Source organism: Thermoascus crustaceus (genome assembly GCF_041956765.1).
Source record: "Thermoascus crustaceus strain CBS 181.67 unplaced genomic scaffold VTN00scaffold_1, whole genome shotgun sequence".
NCBI classification, from domain to species: Eukaryota; Fungi; Ascomycota; class Eurotiomycetes; order Eurotiales; family Thermoascaceae; genus Thermoascus; species Thermoascus crustaceus.
This window is the reverse complement of record NW_027192527.1, coordinates 5,792,998-5,812,280: the sequence shown is the minus strand read 5'-3', so window position 1 is coordinate 5,812,280 and position 19,283 is coordinate 5,792,998. Positions and strand designations below refer to the sequence as shown.

General features: G+C 49.5%; 5 protein-coding genes across 5 annotated transcripts; 2 read left to right on the top strand and 3 right to left on the bottom strand.

Annotated features, from left to right (window-relative positions):
* Positions 1 to 536: 536 nt before the first annotated feature.
* VTN00DRAFT_2103 (uncharacterized protein) lies at positions 537 to 3,903 on the top strand (the record flags this gene model as incomplete). The annotated part of the gene is made up of 5 exons (XM_069428285.1): positions 537 to 548; positions 660 to 2,232; positions 2,289 to 3,314; positions 3,373 to 3,827; positions 3,877 to 3,903. The coding sequence occupies 5 exons, from the start codon at positions 537 to 539 to the stop codon at positions 3,901 to 3,903; spliced, it is 3,093 nt and encodes a 1,030-aa protein (XP_069292805.1).
* A 1,808-nt stretch (positions 3,904 to 5,711) lies between these two features.
* VTN00DRAFT_2102 (uncharacterized protein) lies at positions 5,712 to 6,797 on the bottom strand (the record flags this gene model as incomplete). Its single annotated transcript, XM_069428284.1, has 4 exons — positions 5,712 to 5,897; positions 5,972 to 6,163; positions 6,237 to 6,457; positions 6,533 to 6,797. 4 exons carry the CDS (start codon positions 6,795 to 6,797, stop codon positions 5,712 to 5,714), a joined length of 864 nt encoding a protein of 287 aa, XP_069292804.1.
* A 579-nt stretch (positions 6,798 to 7,376) lies between these two features.
* VTN00DRAFT_2101 (uncharacterized protein) lies at positions 7,377 to 13,819 on the bottom strand (the record flags this gene model as incomplete). Its single annotated transcript, XM_069428283.1, has 2 exons — positions 7,377 to 9,046; positions 9,097 to 13,819. 2 exons carry the CDS (start codon positions 13,817 to 13,819, stop codon positions 7,377 to 7,379), a joined length of 6,393 nt encoding a protein of 2,130 aa, XP_069292803.1.
* A 310-nt stretch (positions 13,820 to 14,129) lies between these two features.
* Positions 14,130 to 14,814, top strand: VTN00DRAFT_2100 (uncharacterized protein; the record flags this gene model as incomplete). Its single annotated transcript, XM_069428282.1, has 2 exons — positions 14,130 to 14,583; positions 14,645 to 14,814. The coding sequence occupies 2 exons, from the start codon at positions 14,130 to 14,132 to the stop codon at positions 14,812 to 14,814; spliced, it is 624 nt and encodes a 207-aa protein (XP_069292802.1).
* Positions 14,815 to 16,760: 1,946 nt separating this feature from the next.
* VTN00DRAFT_2099 (uncharacterized protein) lies at positions 16,761 to 19,076 on the bottom strand (the record flags this gene model as incomplete). The annotated part of the gene is made up of 4 exons (XM_069428279.1): positions 16,761 to 17,326; positions 17,378 to 17,540; positions 17,597 to 18,799; positions 18,897 to 19,076. The coding sequence occupies 4 exons, from the start codon at positions 19,074 to 19,076 to the stop codon at positions 16,761 to 16,763; spliced, it is 2,112 nt and encodes a 703-aa protein (XP_069292801.1).
* Between the last annotated feature and the right edge of the window lie 207 nt (positions 19,077 to 19,283).

Genomic DNA, 19,283 nt, shown 5'->3' with positions numbered 1-19,283 from the left:
GTCGTTGTTTGCAACAAAGCTACAGGTGTTGTTCAACTGCGAGGTACCTCCTCGTAGTAAATGCAGTGACTGGTACATCGCAAGTGTGGCGTCGGCGCTCGGGCCCGGGCACGTACCCCGTTGCCCTTTTCGGCCGCCGCCCAAAGTTGCGGGCGCCAAGGCAATTTCCACAAAACACAACGGTTTCGCCTTCTTCCTCATACTCCCAACGGGTGTAAACATCTTAGCCCATATAGTATTCCCGTTCAAATAGTAAGTGGTTCTTTTTTTCCTCGAGGAGATCTGCAAGGCTTTTTGCCTTTTCCCCGGCTTGCTGGGACTAACTTGAGCCTTAATGACAGCACCGACCACCGCCCGAGTGCTACACTACAGTACCATGGCTAGATGACTGACCGATAGATGATATGACCCTCCACATTTAATTTGAAGCCACAGCTAGCAACATTCGTCACACGAAAGCTCTCCTTTCCGCACGTCCAAATCTCCCATAGCCTTCAGAGTCGTACAGACTCGGAAGGCAGCCCGGCTGGTCAAATATGGAGGAACAGGTAAAGATTTTATCTTGCCCCGTTTAATATGCACCGCACTCAAAACCCCACCCCTCGAGATCTGCCCCTCCCAACGACTCCAACAGCTCTGACCAGAACGCCCTCGCACAGGTAGCAAACGCCATAGAAATCGCCTGGAATCCTTCCTCGGACCATGCCCTCAAAGCACAAGCCTTCGATTACCTGAACCAGCTCCGCTCCGATCCTTCGGGTTGGCAGGTCTGCCTCGCAATCTTTACCAAAACTCCCCAGCACACCGAAGTCGTACGGCATGTAGCGCTCGAGGTGGTCAACAGCGCGGCTCAGGCCGGTCTGGTTGATCTTCAAGGTCTAGGGTTCGTCAAGGACAGCCTCATGTCGTACCTGCGCCAGGTGTACGTGCAAGATGGAGCCAGCCCTGACCCTGCCAACATCCAGAACAAAATCGCCCAAATTATAACCTACCTCTTCTCTGCTCTCTACGCGAACGGTTGGGAGACCTTCTTCGACGACCTCTTGAGCCTCACCTATAAGACGCCCGGCGCTGCAATGCGGGACAACCCCCTCGGCATCATCTTTTACCTGCGAGTGATAAATTCCGTGCACGACGAGATCGGAGATGTCCTGGTGTCAAGGTCCCGCGCGGAGCAGGACAAGGCGAATACTCTCAAGGACCTGATTAGGCAGAGGGACGTGCAGAAGATCGCCAACTCGTGGCAGGAGATATTGTCGCAGTGGCGGGATGGGAACGATCTGATAGTGGAAATGTGTCTGAAAGCCGTCGGTAGCTGGGTCAGCTGGATCGACATTGGCCTGGTTGTGAACCAGACCATGCTGGATCTGCTGTTCCAACAACTTGGACGGGTACAGAAGGCGGAACTCAGAGAAGGGGAGGAGAAAGTGCGAGATGCCGCGGTTGACGTATTCACGGAGATCGTGGGCAAAAAGATGAAGATGGAGGATAAGATCGATATGATTATCTTCCTTAACCTTGAGAGTATCGTTTCTCAGCTTTCCAACAGCCCTCCGCTGCATGATAATAGGTTTACCTTCAAATATGACACGGATCTGGCGGAGACAGTCGCCAAGCTAGTCAATATCACTGTCATTGATATCGTCAGGGCATTGGACAACGAAGCTCTTGCGGCTCCGGCAAGGGAAAAGGCGAACACGCTTCTGCAGTCCTTCCTTCCGCACGTCCTCCGATACTTCTCCGATGAATATGACGAGATCTGCTCTACCGTTATTCCGTCTGTGAACGATCTGCTGTCGTATTTCAGAAAGATATCGAAGGCGAACCCAGCACTGGCTGCTCAGCAGTCTTCCATGCTACTTCCGATCCTGAAAGCCATCATCGCGAAGATGAGATACGATGAGACATCTTCATGGGGTGACGAAGATGACCAGACGGACGAAGCTGAGTTCCAGGAGCTTCGGAAACGGCTGGGTATTCTCCAGCAGATCATCGCTGCCGCAAATGAGCAACTATATATGGACGCCATTTCGGAGGTTGTGGGTACCACGTTTGAGAATCTGAGACAGTCCGGGCCACAGTTGGATTGGCGTGATCTCGACCTGGCTCTGCACGAAATGTTCCTGTTCGGTGACCTCGCTTTCCGATCTGGCGGCCTTTACTTCAAGGGCAAGCCGAAGAACGCCGCTGCGGAAAGACTGATCGAGATGATGCAGAGGATGGTTGAATCTGGTAGGTGCACACATCATTCATATTTTGGGGAAAGCTTGACCGCTAACTTCCTACAGATATAAGGAACTTTACCCACCCGGCGACGCAGCTCCAGTATATGGAGATTTGTGTGCGCTACAGCTCTTTCTTTGAGCACCATACTCATCTCATCCCGGGAGTCTTAGAGAACTTCCTTCAGCTTATTCACCACCCGGTCAAGAAAGTAAAGACTAGGTCGTGGTACCTGTTTCAACGTTTGGTGAAGCACCTGAGGCCCCACATCGGCAACGTTGCGCAGACAGTCATTGAAGCTCTGGGCGACTTGCTCGTCATCCAAGCAGAAGTGCCCCAGGACGGATCTGATGGCGATGACATGTCTTCAGAAGACCATGAAGCGTCAGCCGATGCAGTCTTCAACAGCCAACTCTATCTCTTCGAGGCCGTCGGGTCCATTTGCTCGACCTCTGCTGTGCCACCGGAGAAGCAGGTTCTGTACGCACAGTCGGTGATGAACCCGATCTTCTTGGATATGGAGAAAAATCTGGGCGCCGCAAAGTCAAATGATGAAAGGGCGTTGCTGCAAATCCACCACGACATCATGGCTCTTGGGACTCTCGCCAGAGGTTTCTCGGACTGGATGCCTGGCACAAGCACACCAGCGACTCCGCCAGCCCCAGAGGTGTCTGAAGCCTTTGGTCAAGTATCAGAAGCGACCCTCGTCGCCCTGGAGTCCCTGAAGACCTCTTTCAACGTCAGGACGGCGGCAAGATTCGCATTCTCCAGACTCATCGGCGTCCTTGGCTCCCGAATCCTTCCACAGTTGCCAAGGTGGATCGATGGGCTCCTTACTCAGACCTCATCGAAAGATGAGATGGCACTGTTCTTGAGGCTGCTTGATCAGGTGATCTTCGGCTTCAAGGGCGAAATCTACAGCATTCTTGATACACTTCTGACCCCATTCCTTCAGCGTGTCTTTGCAGGCATCGCACACCCCACGACGGGTACAGATGACGAGATTCAGCTGGCAGAGCTCAAACGGGAGTATGTAAACTTCCTGCTTGCTGTGCTGAACAATGATCTTGGCTCCGTCATCGTTAGTCAAAGTAAGTATCTGACTGTCTATCGACTTTCGCCGTAATAGCCGCTAACGTGGATCTCTAGCGAACCAACCTATTTTCGAAACCGTGATCTCTACCATTGAGCACTTCGCGAAAGATGTAGAGGACTTCACCACCGCGAAGATGGCCTTCTTGGTCCTTTCGAAAATGGCTAGTTCATGGGGTGGTCCAGACATTGCCCCAGACCCGTCGAACGGCGTCACTACGGCTCAGCCAGCTCTGCCTGGTTTCAGCCAATTCATGATAACGCGCTTCTCACCGCTCTGCTGGGCGCTGCCCACCACGCCTACTTTCAACCCGAAGGATGCACAGGCGAGGCAGGTCCTTGCTGAAGCTGGAGGATTGCAGCGAACCATCTACGCTAAAACCGGCGCGGAGTACGCCGAGTACCTTCGTACCCGAGAATTACCGGGTATGGGAATGGGTGCAGATCTCATAGAAGAGTATTTGAATGCTTTGGGGCGGCTAGACATGAAAGGTTTCCGGCAATTTTTTCAGGTTTGTCTCACCTACCTGTCTCCATCGATACACGCTAACACCGTCCTAGTCATTTATTCAACGGTTGAGCGCATGATACCACGTTTTGTACGCTCCCTCTTGTCTTGTCCTTCCAATCTATGCCGTCCAATCTTTTTCTCCTTTACCTTGTTAGATTCCCCCCTGTTTTTTTTTCAACTTGAAGAGATGTTTATTTACCCCCATCTGGTGTGTCACGTTGACCCGCCCCCTTATGTGTCCACTTCCTTAGCTTCCATTTTAGTCCTCTGCCTTTTAACTTCTAAAAACGTACATAGTTTGTGTGTGATGCATTTCCTTGCATTTCTCGGGCGTTTTCTCATCATCCATATACAAGCGCATTTCCGTTCAACGGCCTTAGGCATAGGCATTTTGAGAGGATGTGTAGTAAGGAAGTTGAAAAGGAGAAAAGACAAAAAAAAGCAGGGCCTCATCTGATTTAAGCAGAGGTAAAGGGAAGGTAAAGGCGGAGGGAGAGAGCGTTAGGAGGGAAAATCTGGGTCTGGTCTGGGAATCTTAAGTCAGACCGTGGGAGGTAAAGATCTTTGTAACGTTTTTTTTTGAATTGAATGGGTATGACTGAGGATAGAGATTATCTACACATGGACCATGGACGGCCGCACTGCTGTGGATTTGAGGGATAGGGTTCATCATAACGGGGCATTGGTCGGGGACTCGGACTCTCAGATGGAAAACAAACAAATGTAGCAAATAACATAAATAACATAAAGGCGGCCACAATCAATTATTTTTATTATACTTTATTATTATCTTACTATATCATGCCATTCAATATTTACCTCACTTGTCTATCTTTCGTTTCTCAGGATCACCCCATTCTCTTTTCTTTCCTAGATTGACACCTTGTGCCATGACTGATCCACATATCGTCATTGATCATATCGTATAGGATTCTGAAGAGGGAAGTAGAAGCTCCCTAGGTAGAGACACCAATAACAGTCTCTTACAATTCAAGACATGACGAGATAAGTCAAGACCAGCAAGCAGGCTTTCTAGGAAATCAGTATTGTGTATTTATGTCTCATACCATTTTCTCGTATCCTCATCAGTATGCCAGATGTTCATTCACATTGACAATGAAGTAAGGATGTAATGCACTAAGTAAAATGTTTGGGAAACGTATGTACACGTACATTTCTATATATATATATATAAAATGATCGGTAGCCGTAGTAGTAGTTAAGTCAATTGATCGGATGGGATATATTCAGTTGGTCGCGTTTTCCTTTCATTGTAATGTTCTTCTATTTGTGTATGTATGTATTTACCTAATGTATGTACTGTACCTGGACTTAGGTAGAAACCGTTAGCATAAACAACCAAGCCAGTCAGTAGCGGCAGGCAGGTGGGCAGGTAGGCGGGTATGAAGGAGAGGTGAGATGAGATGTTTAGATATTGTGGAAATGTGCATATGCTAAAAAAGGAACTTTTTGCACATGACATCTAAAACACATGACAACTGGGACGGGAGAAGCGTGAAATTGAAATGTGATAATAATCCAAAAAATAAGAAATAGAGGCTACGTACTGTACGTCAAGCAGTTTTGCTCATAATAACATTGCATTCTACAGCAGAAAACAATATGAACGCAGTGGCATCAACAGCTGGGATGTATGTCAGAACCAGGGAAGGGAATCTACTTTTGTATTTTATAGGTATAGGTATAAGGGATATTTTAAATCAAGGATTTTGGCGCCTTGAGATCGCTTCTGCCAAGGTTAGAAAGTTAACATAACATCATATATACAATCTAGAAAAAAAATATCTTGTTATATAGTCCCCCAACAAACAGGGGGACGAATTAAGATATAGAAGAAGATGAAGAAGAAGACGGGCCAAACGCACTACGCAAAGAGGTACTTCGCAGCATGCTCGATGTGGTCGTCAGAGAAGGTGGCCATGGTGTAGTAACTGTGGTCGTAGTCGGGCTGGTAGCGGATCTTGACGCCCTCGACGCCGGCCTCCTTGGCAGCCTTTTCGAAGTTCTCGGGCAGGAGCTGGCCCTGCTTGTAGAAGTTGTCGCCGGTGCCCTGGAAAAGAAGAAGCTTTGTGTCAGCCCGTACTGCATTCCCCTCGACTGGGTACAGGATTTGCAACAACATACCACGTCGATCAGCACGTCCAGCGGGCCCTTCCACTTCTTCACGAGCTCCGTAGCGTCGTGCTCCTTCCACTTCTCGAGGTTGTCCGCGCCGAAGTAGCCCGAGAAGGCCTTCTGGCCCCACGGGCAGTTGATAGGGTTAGCAATCGGGGCAAACGCCGAGACGGACTTGTATTTGCCGGGGTTCTTCAGGAACTGTTTCGAGGGGAATCACAATCAGTAATCGGCTCCGGGGATTCTGCTCTGCAGTTTGAAGAATGAATCATACCAGAGTCAGGGCACCGTGGCCGCCCATGCTGTGGCCCGTAATGCTGACACGGGTCGGGTCAAGCTGCTGGAAGGCAGCAAAGACCGTCTTGGGCAGCTCCTCGGTGATGTAGCTGTACATCTTGTATCCCTTGTCATACGGGGGCTTGGTTGCGTCGACGTAGAAGCCCGCACCGGTACCGAAGTCCCAAGAGTCATTCTCTCCTTCGATATTCAAACCACCTATATGGCAAATAAACAGTTGGCAAAAGCTGATCAAGCAGGTTCAGGGGGTAACAGAGCTAGGGCAAGACGTACGTGGGCTGGTGTCAGGGTAGAGCACAGCGATGCCCTTCTTGCTGGCGCCATGCTGGAAGAATCCCTTCTCGGAGCAGTTCTCCGCCGTGCAGGTGAGGCCGGACAGGTAAATCAGGACGGGAATCTTCTGGGATGAATTCTGGAAGGCCTGCGGTGGCAGGTAGAGGTTGAAACCCATCTCACAGCCGGTCGTGGTGGCATTGTGGGTTAGCTTGAGCAGCTTGCCGCCGAAGGAGGCGATCGTGGCCTTGGTCGTGACGGACATGGTGACGGGTTCTGATGCTCGAATCCAGGAGGAGAGTATCTGGGTAGAGGATAAAGAGTAGGTAGAGATAGAGAAGAACGCCGGACGGCCCTTGTTTGTTATCGAGTGGAGCACCGTGAGGGGATGAGGGGCACCCGATGCTGGGCGGTTCCGACCCCGCCGTGGAGAGCTTCCATCCCCTCATCATCTTCGCCACGCCATCAAGTCTCCAGATGCGATGCGGACGTCACTTGCATGAGGTCGCGGAGGTCCTCAATGATGGGGAGCTGTGGTAGTATTCGGTAATCAGTCTTGTGCTGTGCGGCAGCGTTGGAGATAAGCCGGCAGCCACTAATCGGAAGTTTTGTCAGGATAAGGCAAAGGATGCTAAGCAATCTTATACTACGCAAGGAAGTTGATACAGGTCCCCAAATATTGACATTAAGAGGATATACCTAGGTACAGAACTAATCGTGAAACATGTATTGCCCGAAGCGTATCCCAAATCATCCAGCCTTTCCAACACAAACAAATTAACGCCCCTCACCCGGAACGCCAGAACCGTAGTCATCTATCCAAGGAATGATGTTCATCTCTCTCTCACTTCAAAAACACTGGAACGCCATATATCACTGGAGCTGCCCCGTTCAAGTACTTCAATAAGCAAGAACCCCTCGACTTCGCAACCGCCTCATCGAGAGCAGCAAACTGGTTGTGCTCAGGCTCTGGCGAAGGAGACTTTGAAGTACTCCTGTTTTCCTTCGTGCTTCTTGACTTTCCTTTCTTCACGTGAGCATCTTCCTTCTCATGTGCCTCGTGTCCTGCAAACAAGCCCCATTTCTCAAATGCAGACTTTGCAAACCGATCGATGTCTTTGTCGGTGACATCCCACAGGGTGGCAACCAAAGCAGGAGTGCCTGCATGCATATAATTCATCGGGGTTCCGTACGGTTCATATTCGCCCGCTTCAGTGAGGCAGCCGCTGCTGCAACCCATAAGGAATGTAACGGCACATTGGTTTAGCCGCTTGATCGTCCGACCACGAATATACTGAGCGCCACTACCATGGCCAAAGTAGAGGAAGATACTCTTGGATTCCAATGCGTTCCGGAATTCCTCTTCGGTCGGTGCCCGGTTGACAATCCCCGTCCATCTCTTCATAGCAGAAAGATCACGTTCAAAAATGCTCTGGGTCGCCGTTAGATCTCCAGCAGGGTTGAGTATATATGCTCCACGGTGGCGGTCAACAGAAAAACGTGCTGGGGTAGCAGTTTTCTTAATTTGTCGGAATTGTAAGATTCTGTCACGAAGACATCTCAAGGATGGCATCCGAGAGACCGGAAGTCCTTGCAAGCAGGGTAGAGATTCCCACGGAAACAGATGGAGAGCTTTGTCGAGAATCAAAACGGTATGGTCCTGTCCGCATTCCGGCTCGAATCGAGCAGCTTCGTGATAATTCCTTAGAGCATCGAGGGTCTCAACGATCATCATGTCGAAGTCGATCTCGTCGTAAGCATTGCGTTCTCCTTGGAATTGCAGGATATCCACGACGAAGTATAGAAGGTCCATAATTGAGTCCTCAGGGTCTGACCCATCTTCGAGATCGCGAATGCCAATGAACAACTCCAAAACGCTGGGGTGAAGCATTAATTTCAGATCTCCACCTTGACCACCCTTTCGTCTGGAAGGAAGATGTTTGTCAAGAATGTTGTGAAAAGAGCTCGCAAACCGGGAGAGCAGATCTACGTTCCGAGAAACGGGCGAGAAAATGCCACGGAAACCACCAAGCCAGACATTTTCGATGTTCTGCAGCAGAGTTTCCAGGCGTCGGTCAAGCGACTCCCGTAGCGCCCACCACTCCTTCTTCGAATTTCTGTCCGTTCGAGAGCGGGCATCGTGCGCACTTGTGTTAGCAAGTTTTATGATTTCCTGCATCTCCTGCTTGCCCTCGTCGAACGTGAATTCTTCCTCTTCTTCATCCGAAGTACCCCTTTTGAGAGGAAGCCGCAAGAGGAAAGGCGTACGGCCATTTCGGATTTTTGATATAACAAACTCGGTTTGGTCTGCACTGATTGACAGGGAGAGGACATTCCAGTTTTCTGGAAGGATGTCGATGTAGTCCTTGGTGAATCTGGAGTATGCATCCACATCCGTCTCGACCGTTGCGAGCGCGGAAGCTGGCCAGGTCAAGGGATCAGAGAGACTGACGAGTTGTTTGTCAATGTCAATCGACAACCGTTCCCTGTCAAAAGCACTGATACGGCCAATTTCTGATTTCGTTAGCAATCTCTCCAATATGAGAACGGTCAGCTGGACTTACCATTAACATTCGCTGGTGACACGGGCACTGCCTTTGGCTGGCCAGGAACAGTAACATGGGACAGCACAGAGATGCAGCTCATGAGACGCGAAGCGGCATGGTTCTCTGCAGTTGAACCAAAAGTAGGAACGGTTTCGAAGACATCGTTGAGAGATTCCTTAGCCTTTGACAGCATAATAGAGAAGTCCTCGTCTCTTTTCGTAGATCGTGAACGAGTTCCCCTAGCCGGTCCTTTCTGTTTCCGCGAACTAGATGCACTTTTCACCTCATTTGGCTCCTCGACGATTTCTCCTGAAGGTTGTATCGATGGCAACGAAAGTGTAGACTCTGGTAAGACGCAGTACACAGCGTGTGTAGCAAAACGCCGGATTGCATCTGCTAGCAGATGTTCGCTTTCACTGATTTGCAGAGATATTTGGCTTGCTCCAGAGACTGCGATCTCTCTTGCCTGACTCAGGAAGCGGGAAGCTTTATTAAACTCCTGAGCTGCCCGTAAACAAGTAGCTTGCTGTCGAAGAACCTCAACTCTAAGCTGCTGCAGAGACATTGATTCAACCAAAGCTGCGTCAGCATTTGGCTGTTTATCTGCCGTTGCATCACGGTTTGTTCTCCGGGTACGACGTGTCGGAGCGGCTGCTTTTCGTGGCTTCCTGCCGTTCTTCTGGATGCTCAACTTGCTCATCCTGTCCTCTAATGAATCATCACTTGACAATCCGTCGAAGCTTGAGTTACGGTCTTCAGCAAGGGCAAGGATGACCTTGTGAGCGTCACAGAGACTGCAAAGCTCGTCGTCGTGAAGACCTTGTGCTTTGTAGAGACCGGCAATACTCAGTCGCAGGGACACAATCTCAATGCTACTTTCAAGGCTCTTGGACATTTGCGCCGCAGATTGCAGGATCTCTCTACCTTCGGATATATGGCCGCCACGGATCCAGTCGCATCCGAGCTGGGCTTGGCATGCGATCAGACGAACAGTAGCATTTAGTGTTTTATTGACCTTCATTGCTTGCTCTCCGTAGTATATGGCATCCTGAAAGAGGCCATTGTGAGCAGACAGACGAACCAGATTCAACAGACTGGTATGATGAGAGGCAATATGAGGCCAGAAGGGAGCTCCTTCTGAATAGCTCTTGGATGGACCAATAGAAGGGTTGGCTATGTCCATGTGGGCTACCGATTCAGACAAAAGTTCGATTTCTGAATCACCTTTTCCGGGAAGCACTTTATCCTGCTTCCTTTCGGTGAGCCTCTCCAGTTTAGCCCAGAGTCTGCAGTTCAGTCGCACAGACAATTTAGCAAAAAAGAGAGCATCTGTCATTGACCCTTGCGCAAGAGCCAGCTTGGAGTGAATAAGAGCAGCATCAGCGACAACCCTTTCCCATGCCATCCTCAATTGCGCCGTAGTGCAGGCGATCTCTTGCTTCCTTTCGCTCTTCTGGAATATAGCTCGCGCTTCCGACAGCGTGCTAGCAGCTTTCTCCAAATGGCCAGTTTCAAGCAGATATTCCACGGAGGCCAGCTTGCAGGACACTGTCGCGAGAGAGGAAACATCATGCTCCTCGATATACTGACCGGCTCGTGAGAGAAGAATTCCAGACCTTTTGCAATATCCCAGTCTGCAATATTGCAATGCAAGTCGTGAGAGATGAAGTACGATGCCGGAAAAGTCCTTCGCATCCTGAAGTTCCAGGATGCGCAAGAGAAGTTCAGAAATGGTTAATTGAAGCTTCCACATCCCACGAACTTCCATATAATCGACAGTCGCCTTCATCTGAAGAATCCAATGTTCCGTGTCATCAACGCAGGATTCCACCGACTCCCAATGATGGCAGTTATTTGCGATCAAAATCCATGACGAGACTACTCCATTCAACTCGTCTGTCTGCAATTCCCCTCTGTGGAACCCGAGAGTAAGCCGTAAGGAGTTTCTGATATGCGACGCAAACCTAGCTAACTCCGAGTCTGGAGAGATGTCCAGTTCATGAGAGACACCTCTGGTCCCCTCAGCAATCAGTGTATCGGCGATGTAAGAGTCCAAAGAGTTCGGGTGCTCCAGAAGGAAGCGTAACGCGTAAAGAATAACTCGGAGACGGCGTATAGGGTAGTTCTCAGGTGCGTATAAACGAAGAAGGGTGGAAATAAGAAGGCTGAAGGTCGAACGAAAGATTTCATCGATGGAAGCATATGAATGCAACTCCATCAATAATCCCAGCTGCCACTCAAGGATGAGAGCTCTTTGTTCGGGCTCCAAGTGCTTGTCATCAAAGATGAGATTATCGTTGCCGCCTTTCCGCCGCAGTTTCACCTTCAGGTAGGTCGAGAGTACCCGACCCATTACAAAACCGCCGCTCTTTGCATTTCGACAAGCGCGGTGGGGTGGCTTCCCAGCGATATTGGTCGTAAGGTCTTGGAGAATTCCAGAATCTATATGCTCTTGGATTGACTGGCAAAACGCCTTTTCAGATTCCAATTCCTTATTCGCCTCATAGTATAGGTGTGCAAGTCGCTCGAATTTAAGGGCAGCAAAACCAGTGCTTCTTTCCTCCGGCGAACGGCCCTGGAGTAAGCTCGTAGACTGCTTCAAGAGCGGCAGCAGCTCCACATATCCCTTGCCTGATTCCTTCTGTTTGAGATATCGTGACCAGAAGATATTGGATAATTTAACAAATCCCATTCCTTGGGCGTCATTCCCAGACGGATCGAAATTTTCGTCAACCGCAGCGTTGAGTGCCGTAAGAAGCCGTTGGCAATCTGCAAAAAGTGGCAGCGTTTCTTCCCAAGCAACAGTTTTAGACGCGACTGACAACTTCCCGACTCCTACTGCAGAATCTACAGCCGCAAGAATGATATTCTTGGACATGTGAAGCCGCTGCTTGAATTGCTCACGGTCCTTAGGTTCACAGTCCTCCGGGCTTTGTCGTCCAACGTAACGGCGTAAGAACCGCACGAAGCTGTGAAGATATTCGACAATCCGAGTTGTGATCTCCTTGTCAATGTAGCTCGCCTTGGAATTCATACAATCGCCTAGGCAAGTCATTGCCAGCTTCTTGAGTTTCGCGGATTCAATAAGAAATTCCTCCAAGTCGTCACTGCTGCCCTTGAACGATGAGCCTAATGCAGTGCTAGCGTCACCAAGAGACCGTGCCACAGTATTTTGATGTTTCTCGGATATTCTCAGCCGCTGCAAGTGCAGAAACGCGATTCTGCAGCGAATGGTACCAAGGGCCAGTGTCTGATCAAGAGAAGCAGGAGTTATCGAGTCCGTATACAGCTTCAGAGCTTCCTCAACGCAATCTGCTTCTTGTGCAATCTGTCCTAAGGCTGTCACAATCTTCCACATCGAACTCGTATTTCCTGAATCCATCGACAACTTTGCTTTATCTTTTCCCAGAGCTGACTGAAGTCGAAGCACAGTTCTGTATATAGCAACGAAATCTGATTTTCCAACCCCATAGCAATTATGAGCAAAGCTTCCAAGGTAACGTGCCAATGGCTCCCAAAGTTCCCTGTTCTCATCACAAGCATGGCCAGAGATCTTCCACCACATTGTTCGAACGTCAAGTGACAGCAACTGGAGAGTGATCAAGGTTGTTGGCTTTATAGCTGATCTGGATGCATAATCTTTCGCCCGCTGGATCACCGGGCAGAGAGAAGATATGTTGTGTGAGAGTGACTGCAGCTGTAAAGCTGCCTTCTCTCTGGGCAGGCTACCTGTCTTAAGCGCATCCATTATGATCTTAGCGGGGTTGCTTGGATTGGACAAGAGCAATGTTCCCAAGACTTTTTGCACGGTCGAAACTCTCTTCTCAGCTGCAATAAGTCTCAAAACATTCGCCTGAAAAGAAACAATTAACCCGTATAGCGATCCAGCACTTTCCGAATTTCTCAAAAACAAAAGATCGGCCATTGTTTCCTTCGTTGTCTCTTCCTCCTGACTATCTTCTCGTGTTTTGTCCGCGTCGCCCTTTTTATCGTCGCTCGCGTTATCCAGGTATTGCTGTATTCTCTTCTTGAGACCCCGTAGCTCTCTGTACGCCAAGTCATTAAGACCAAGAGCGATGAATCTCCCCGCTAATATACACGCTCCTTGTTCGAGTTGAATGTTTTGAGAGGCATTTGCTTGACTGCCTTGCTCGCTCTTCAACGTTCGGAGACATGACAATGCTAGTCTGGCGCATTCAGCGATGGCGAGGATACCGCTTTCAGACCCGTCGGTATTGGGTGATGTCGTCTTCAACGTTTTCGTTTTCGTAGGCGAGGTTGCCATTCGGTTCGGCGAGCTGGGTTGCAAAGGAGTCTTGGATGTCGGAGCGCGTGGTACCGCGACTTCACCATTATCCAACTTTCCCGTCCGAGACTTAAAGGTAGGACCTTGTAGCGCATCAGACAAGGCTTTGGAAGCAGCATTAAACACCTCCGTCGCGAGAACCAGTTTTTCTTGCAGCGACAATCGCGCTTCATCTTGGAGACCGGCGGACGTTTGGAATACAGCCACCTTGGCGGCAGCTTTAGAAGATTTCGATCGCGTCGACGAGGATGCGGATTTTGTTGTTCGCGCAGTTTTTCTCTTTTCGCTGCCAGTCTTCTCTGAATCGTCTTTCGAGGAGGAACGGAGGAGGATCTGGAGGGAGGAGACGGTCGACGCGGTGCAGGTCTCTGACGACCTGACAGCGCGCTTCACGGATTCTACAGGAGAATCCGGGAGGAAAGTTGTTATCGCCATGGATGCAGATATCTAAGGTAAGAATAAGACTTCGACAGCCATGGCATTAATTGAGCAATTGAGACGTTGAGTCTCGCCCGTGCTCGCGCCTGATACCATGGGGTCAAGGCTCGCCTAGGCAAACGGCGTTGTCGCAGCAACCGCTGCCCAGCGTGACCAAACGAGTTAGCTCCAGGAACTCGGGCTGTTCATGCCCGACGCTCCGACACCGTCTTGGCGGCGGGCGGCGGAGTATCGTACATCTCTTTTCTTTTCCGCCAAGTTGGCGATTGAACGGTCGATTGCTTCTTTGGGGGCGAATTCCTTGAATATGGTGAACACCGTAGTAGCTCCAGTGAGGCTTTCTGCCCGTCTCCTCTCCCGGAGATGGGCTGCGCCGCCATACGGAACTGCTTTCCTCCCGACTCTGCAACAGAACCGTCTACAGTCGACCTCGAGCAACCTACCGAGGATAATCCAGCCATCTACGTGGAACATGATTATTCCGAAGTTGCTTCGCAGCCGTCAACCTGGAGATGCGAAAAAGGAGAAATCCAAGGAATGGAACCCCGCAAGCTTCTTCATCATAATTTTCATTTTGATTGGCTCGCAGGCTATTCGAATGATGGTCCTCAAGAGTGACTTTGCGGCTTATACTCGAAGAGCCGATGCTAAAATCCGGCTTCTGAAGGAGGTCATCGAGAAAATAACAAATGGAGAGAAAGTGAACGTCGAGAAGATGCTCGGCACCGGGGATGATGCGAAAGAAAGAGAGTGGGAAGAAGGTCTGTCGCTTATCGACCTATATTGGAACGATTTTATACTGATCCGTTGCCCGTGTCTTAGTTCTCCGAGAAATTGAGGAAGAAGATTCCCTGTGGCACCAGAAAGCTACTGCACAACAATCGAAATCCAAAGACGACGAGTCCGGGCGTGCGAAGGACAATTCAACCGCTAAAGTGACTGCGAATACGACGAAAGAGAGCAGTACTTCGCGAACGGCCAGATTTTTTTGATGGGTATAGCAACGTCAGAACCTCGGTGGACCTGCGCCGGTGATGCCGTCTGAACCAGTCCGCATTGGAATGTCGGGCCATTGCACAACGTCCGGATATTGCGTCAGAGGCAGTTGGAGTCTTCGTCCTCTTGAACAGCAATAGTCAGGATCCCAAAGGCAGGCTTGCTCCTACGCCCACTAGGAAAAGCCGACTTAGCCCCTTCAGGTCAATAGGTAATCAACCGACTGCGTGTGCACCTGATCGCGTGCTTTCATCGCCGTTACCACCAGTCTACTATAAGGTGTGATTCTGCTCGAAATCCGGGTCTCTTTCTTCCCCGACTTATGGAGTCTTAGAAAAACAGACGCTTCGCCAGCTAAACCTACATCCCATGGCGAATGCTACTGCGCAAACGTTGGCTCCCGACGCATTGTAAAAAGGATGAACCCGAGTATCCTCATACCCAACGCTGATGGGCCTGGTGCACAAGTTCGGCTATTGGACTACGGAATTTTGCACCTTGGATAGGCTCAAACGGAGATATTGAAGACTCCCAAGGTCTTGTTCGAAGCCAGCCCATGTCGGTTCCTTATAAGAAGAGGTACAACCTTCGCTTTGAATATAGAGAAAGTGTGGAAATCCACCTCTCGACACCCCGCTCCGGAATTCCAGACTAAACCACTACATCTCTATGTATGTACAGTAGTTTCACGTCTAAAAGGACATATTAAGGAGCATCTATTGTACGTACAGTGCATGTATACATAACGTAACACACCAGAAGCAGTTACAATACGAGCCCTTAAGTTCGATATACATAAACGGACACCTTTCTACTGTACAGGACAATTATACGTCAGGTTATTTGAATCAAGCACATCAGTGACCTTTTTTAATATACATACATATATGATGGCTACTGCTGTCGCTGAATATCTACGCACAAAGCTAACTACCTAGGTAGGTACTTATTGTAGTCGTGACATCCACTTCACCCCACAACACGCAATCTATCAATAAAAATAAACCAAACTAATAGTACCAGTGGCAGCAGAGGTACAGTATCTAGATAGGTAACCCTCCCTCTCGGCTTACTTATACTCTACCCCAATTCTTCATCTATTCAATCCTTTGATGCAAAAGTGTTCGTCTCTCGTAAAATACACCACAGGTCGCTGCAACACAAACAGCTACGTACTGCACCCACCTAACCTATCAAAAACCATACTTTCTCGAGGAGCATGCAGACCATATGACCCCCGGGAACTTTCCGTAATTTGGTATCTTAGGTATCTACATACAGGTCAATAGATCATTGTATGTATTATATATAAACCCGTCCAGAGTCGTCAATAGAGTAGATTACATTGAGACTCCCGCACTCTTCAAAAAAAGACCCTGCTTAGCATGGCGGAGTCCAATATAATATTAAAGAATACAGTAGTCCTCCCAAATGGTATATATTTATGCAATTCTCATTCACCGAATTGCATCGCTATCGGATCGATATGGAACAAACCAGACTCAGAGAGATGTTAACCAACCGAACTACATGCAGCTAATACAGTACAAGAAAAAAAGCTCGCTACGAAAAGAGATGAGATGTTCCAAAAGAAAACAAATCAAAACAAAACAATGCAGACATGCAAAATGATGACATCAATCGCCGCGAGGCCTCTAAAATTTACCAACACAAACAACTCGAAAGGGAATCTAGGGGTACATGGATGGAGTGTCATGTCATGAAATGCGTGCGTGACGTGGTGCTTGGTGTACACCACCCTCTGGCTACTACTTGCCGAGGGAAAATCATCGACGGAGAGGGAAAACAAAGATCTAATGTCTAGACTTTTCCCGCCATAACCCCTTGAAACGGATTTGGAAACATGAGAACGATATTTCACAAGGAAACAACGATTCGCCGCCCGTCCGAGAGAAAACAAATATCATCATCAAAAAATCATTCATTGCTTGGACGATCCTCCTCCCAGCACTCTGGGCCAGCTTTGACCCTGAGGGAGCTGGATACGTCCGAAGTTTTCATCCAGGTCAAGGATAAGCTTGAGGGCGTTGCGCGACCTCAGGTATGGAAGAGGAGCCTTGGCAACCTGCAGCCCGACACCGGGCTCGATGTTACCGGTTGGCGTAAGGGCTTCTCTGGCTGCCTCAGATCCAGGCATCGGCAGCCATTTCTGCAGGATTTCATATGCCGCAAGAGTGAAACCGAACTGGGGAGAGGAACGGACGATACGAGCTGGACCGCCCTTGAAGAAGGCCTTGAAGCCCTCCTCCTTCCACACAGTCGTCGCACAGTGTCGCAGCGAAGTGTATTTGGTCTCTCCTTTACGGGCCTCCACCTGCAGACGGGTCTTGATAACGTCACAGGGCGTGGTCAGGTAAGCGGCTGGCATACCAGCGATAGCACCCGCAGTCAGAAGCTGGACAACGCCGAGCTTCTTGGTGGGCGATTCACCGAACAGGTCGGATTTCAGGTGAGAATAAGTAGGGAAGTAAATGGCAGAGAAAGGAACTGGCAGCAGTTAGAAGATTGTACCTCTAAGAAAATGGGAGCAATTCTTACCATCACGAAGGAGACAGGCCGAGGCACCCTTGTAGAGGCCCACCAAACCGAGGTTTCGGACAATCCACATCGCGGAACGCCGAGGAGCACCCTCAACATTCTTTGCGACCTCTCCCTGAACTTGTAGACGGATCTTGACGATCTCAAGGGGGTTGGTGAAAATCTGGAGTACAAATTAGAAGGACTCTTCGATGTCGAACGGGAGCTGGTTCAACTTACAACTTGACAGCCTCCCGCTGCACCACCTGCCAGAATCTCATAAGGATACTTGATCTTGCCTGTTTCCCTGTCCGTGAAATAGCCGCGCACCAAGTCATTCACCGTGAGCTTGATCGCCTTCTCAGGGGCGACACCGATCAGCTGTGGCAGGACACCAGAGTACAGACCGAGGAAGCCCTCATTTCTGATAACCTTCCTTGCACAGTCGATGGAGTTGTTATACAACCTCTCACCAACCCGCGTGCTTCGCTGGTTCTGCATCCTGGTCTTGACCAGGTCAATGGGGTATACCATGAATGCACCAAAAGCTCCAGCGATACTTCCAAGCGCGAAGTGATGAACCGATTCCAGCAGACTGTAAAGCGCTGATCTCGACTTGTCGACTGCCTTGGTTGCAGCGTCTGACGCTGACGAGATGGTGTTTTCAGCGACGACCAATGGTGTGTGCCATGATGCATCGACCACCTTGGCAAAATCCTTGAGAGACAGTCTTCCGGAAGGTGCATCCAAACCGGCAAAGTGGAATAGGATATCAGCTTCCATGGGGGTAAACTGGGAGAATCGGGTGACCCTAGCAGCCTCGTTCAAGAAGTCCGTGCGCGTAATCTTTCCATCCTCACTCCTTCTCGTCGCTTCACGGACGATAAGATCAATCATGTCCATTTCACGCATGACATTCTGGAAAGCACGAACAGTAGCATATGAGATCTTGCTTCCGGTGGAGATGTTGCAAAGGGTGGGAAGATTTTCGAGCAGGTAGTCAGACAGCTTGTGTCGGGAAGTCTCGAGAATGATGCGCTGGAAATCTTCTGGATCGATGTAGCCATCACCATCCTTGTCAAAGTAATGGAAGGCCTGCCTTACGCGTTCGCCTTGCAAGCCGCGCAGCATCTGCGCAAACTGCGGGTATGTCATGTCATGGCGCGTCTTCTTGGAGCCGATGTACAGAGAGGCCCATTCAGAATTCCAATCAAAGGGAATGCTGTCACTGCCTTTGTTCTGTAGGTAGAGTTTCTGAAATGTCTCGTACTTCACGGTACCCGTCCCCTCCACGTCAAATAACCGGAATGCGATTTCATATTCAGCATCTGGCTTTGCAAGCAGATTCTCAAACGTCGCCCAGTCTGCAAGGTTTACTCTCCCTGTTTTCCGCCGATCAGCCACTCTGAAGAGGATTCCGTATTGCTCGCGTTTGATCTTGTGCTGTAGATAAAAGAATACCAAAAATGTTAGCCTTGTCGTCACGCAGGAGTTGGGGGAACACAATCCACAAGACAGGGAAGGCACTATGGAGACGCACGTAATCTTCTTGCTTTGGAGCAACCGCATCAATGAAATCCTCCTCCGTCATGTATAGCTCCCCAGTGTTCTCATCCTTTCGCGCATGCTGCAGAAAGTTTGCCTTCACTTGCTGCGAAAGCTGCGGTTCTTCCGCAGTGCCAACGAGCGACGCCTTGACAGTCTCCTTCACACTTGCCATGGTGACGCAAAATGTGGAATGATGTATCAGCAGTCAATGGCAGCTACCTCACACCCCTGATGCTGTATCACAGTGTCCAGAAGAACTGTTCGACTTCACAACGTGTGGGGTTTGTGTGAGACCGACAGAGATTGTAAAGTGACGGAAATGAAGGCCGACGACAATAGAAACAACAAAGAGAACAGGAATGAAGGTATGAAGCCACCC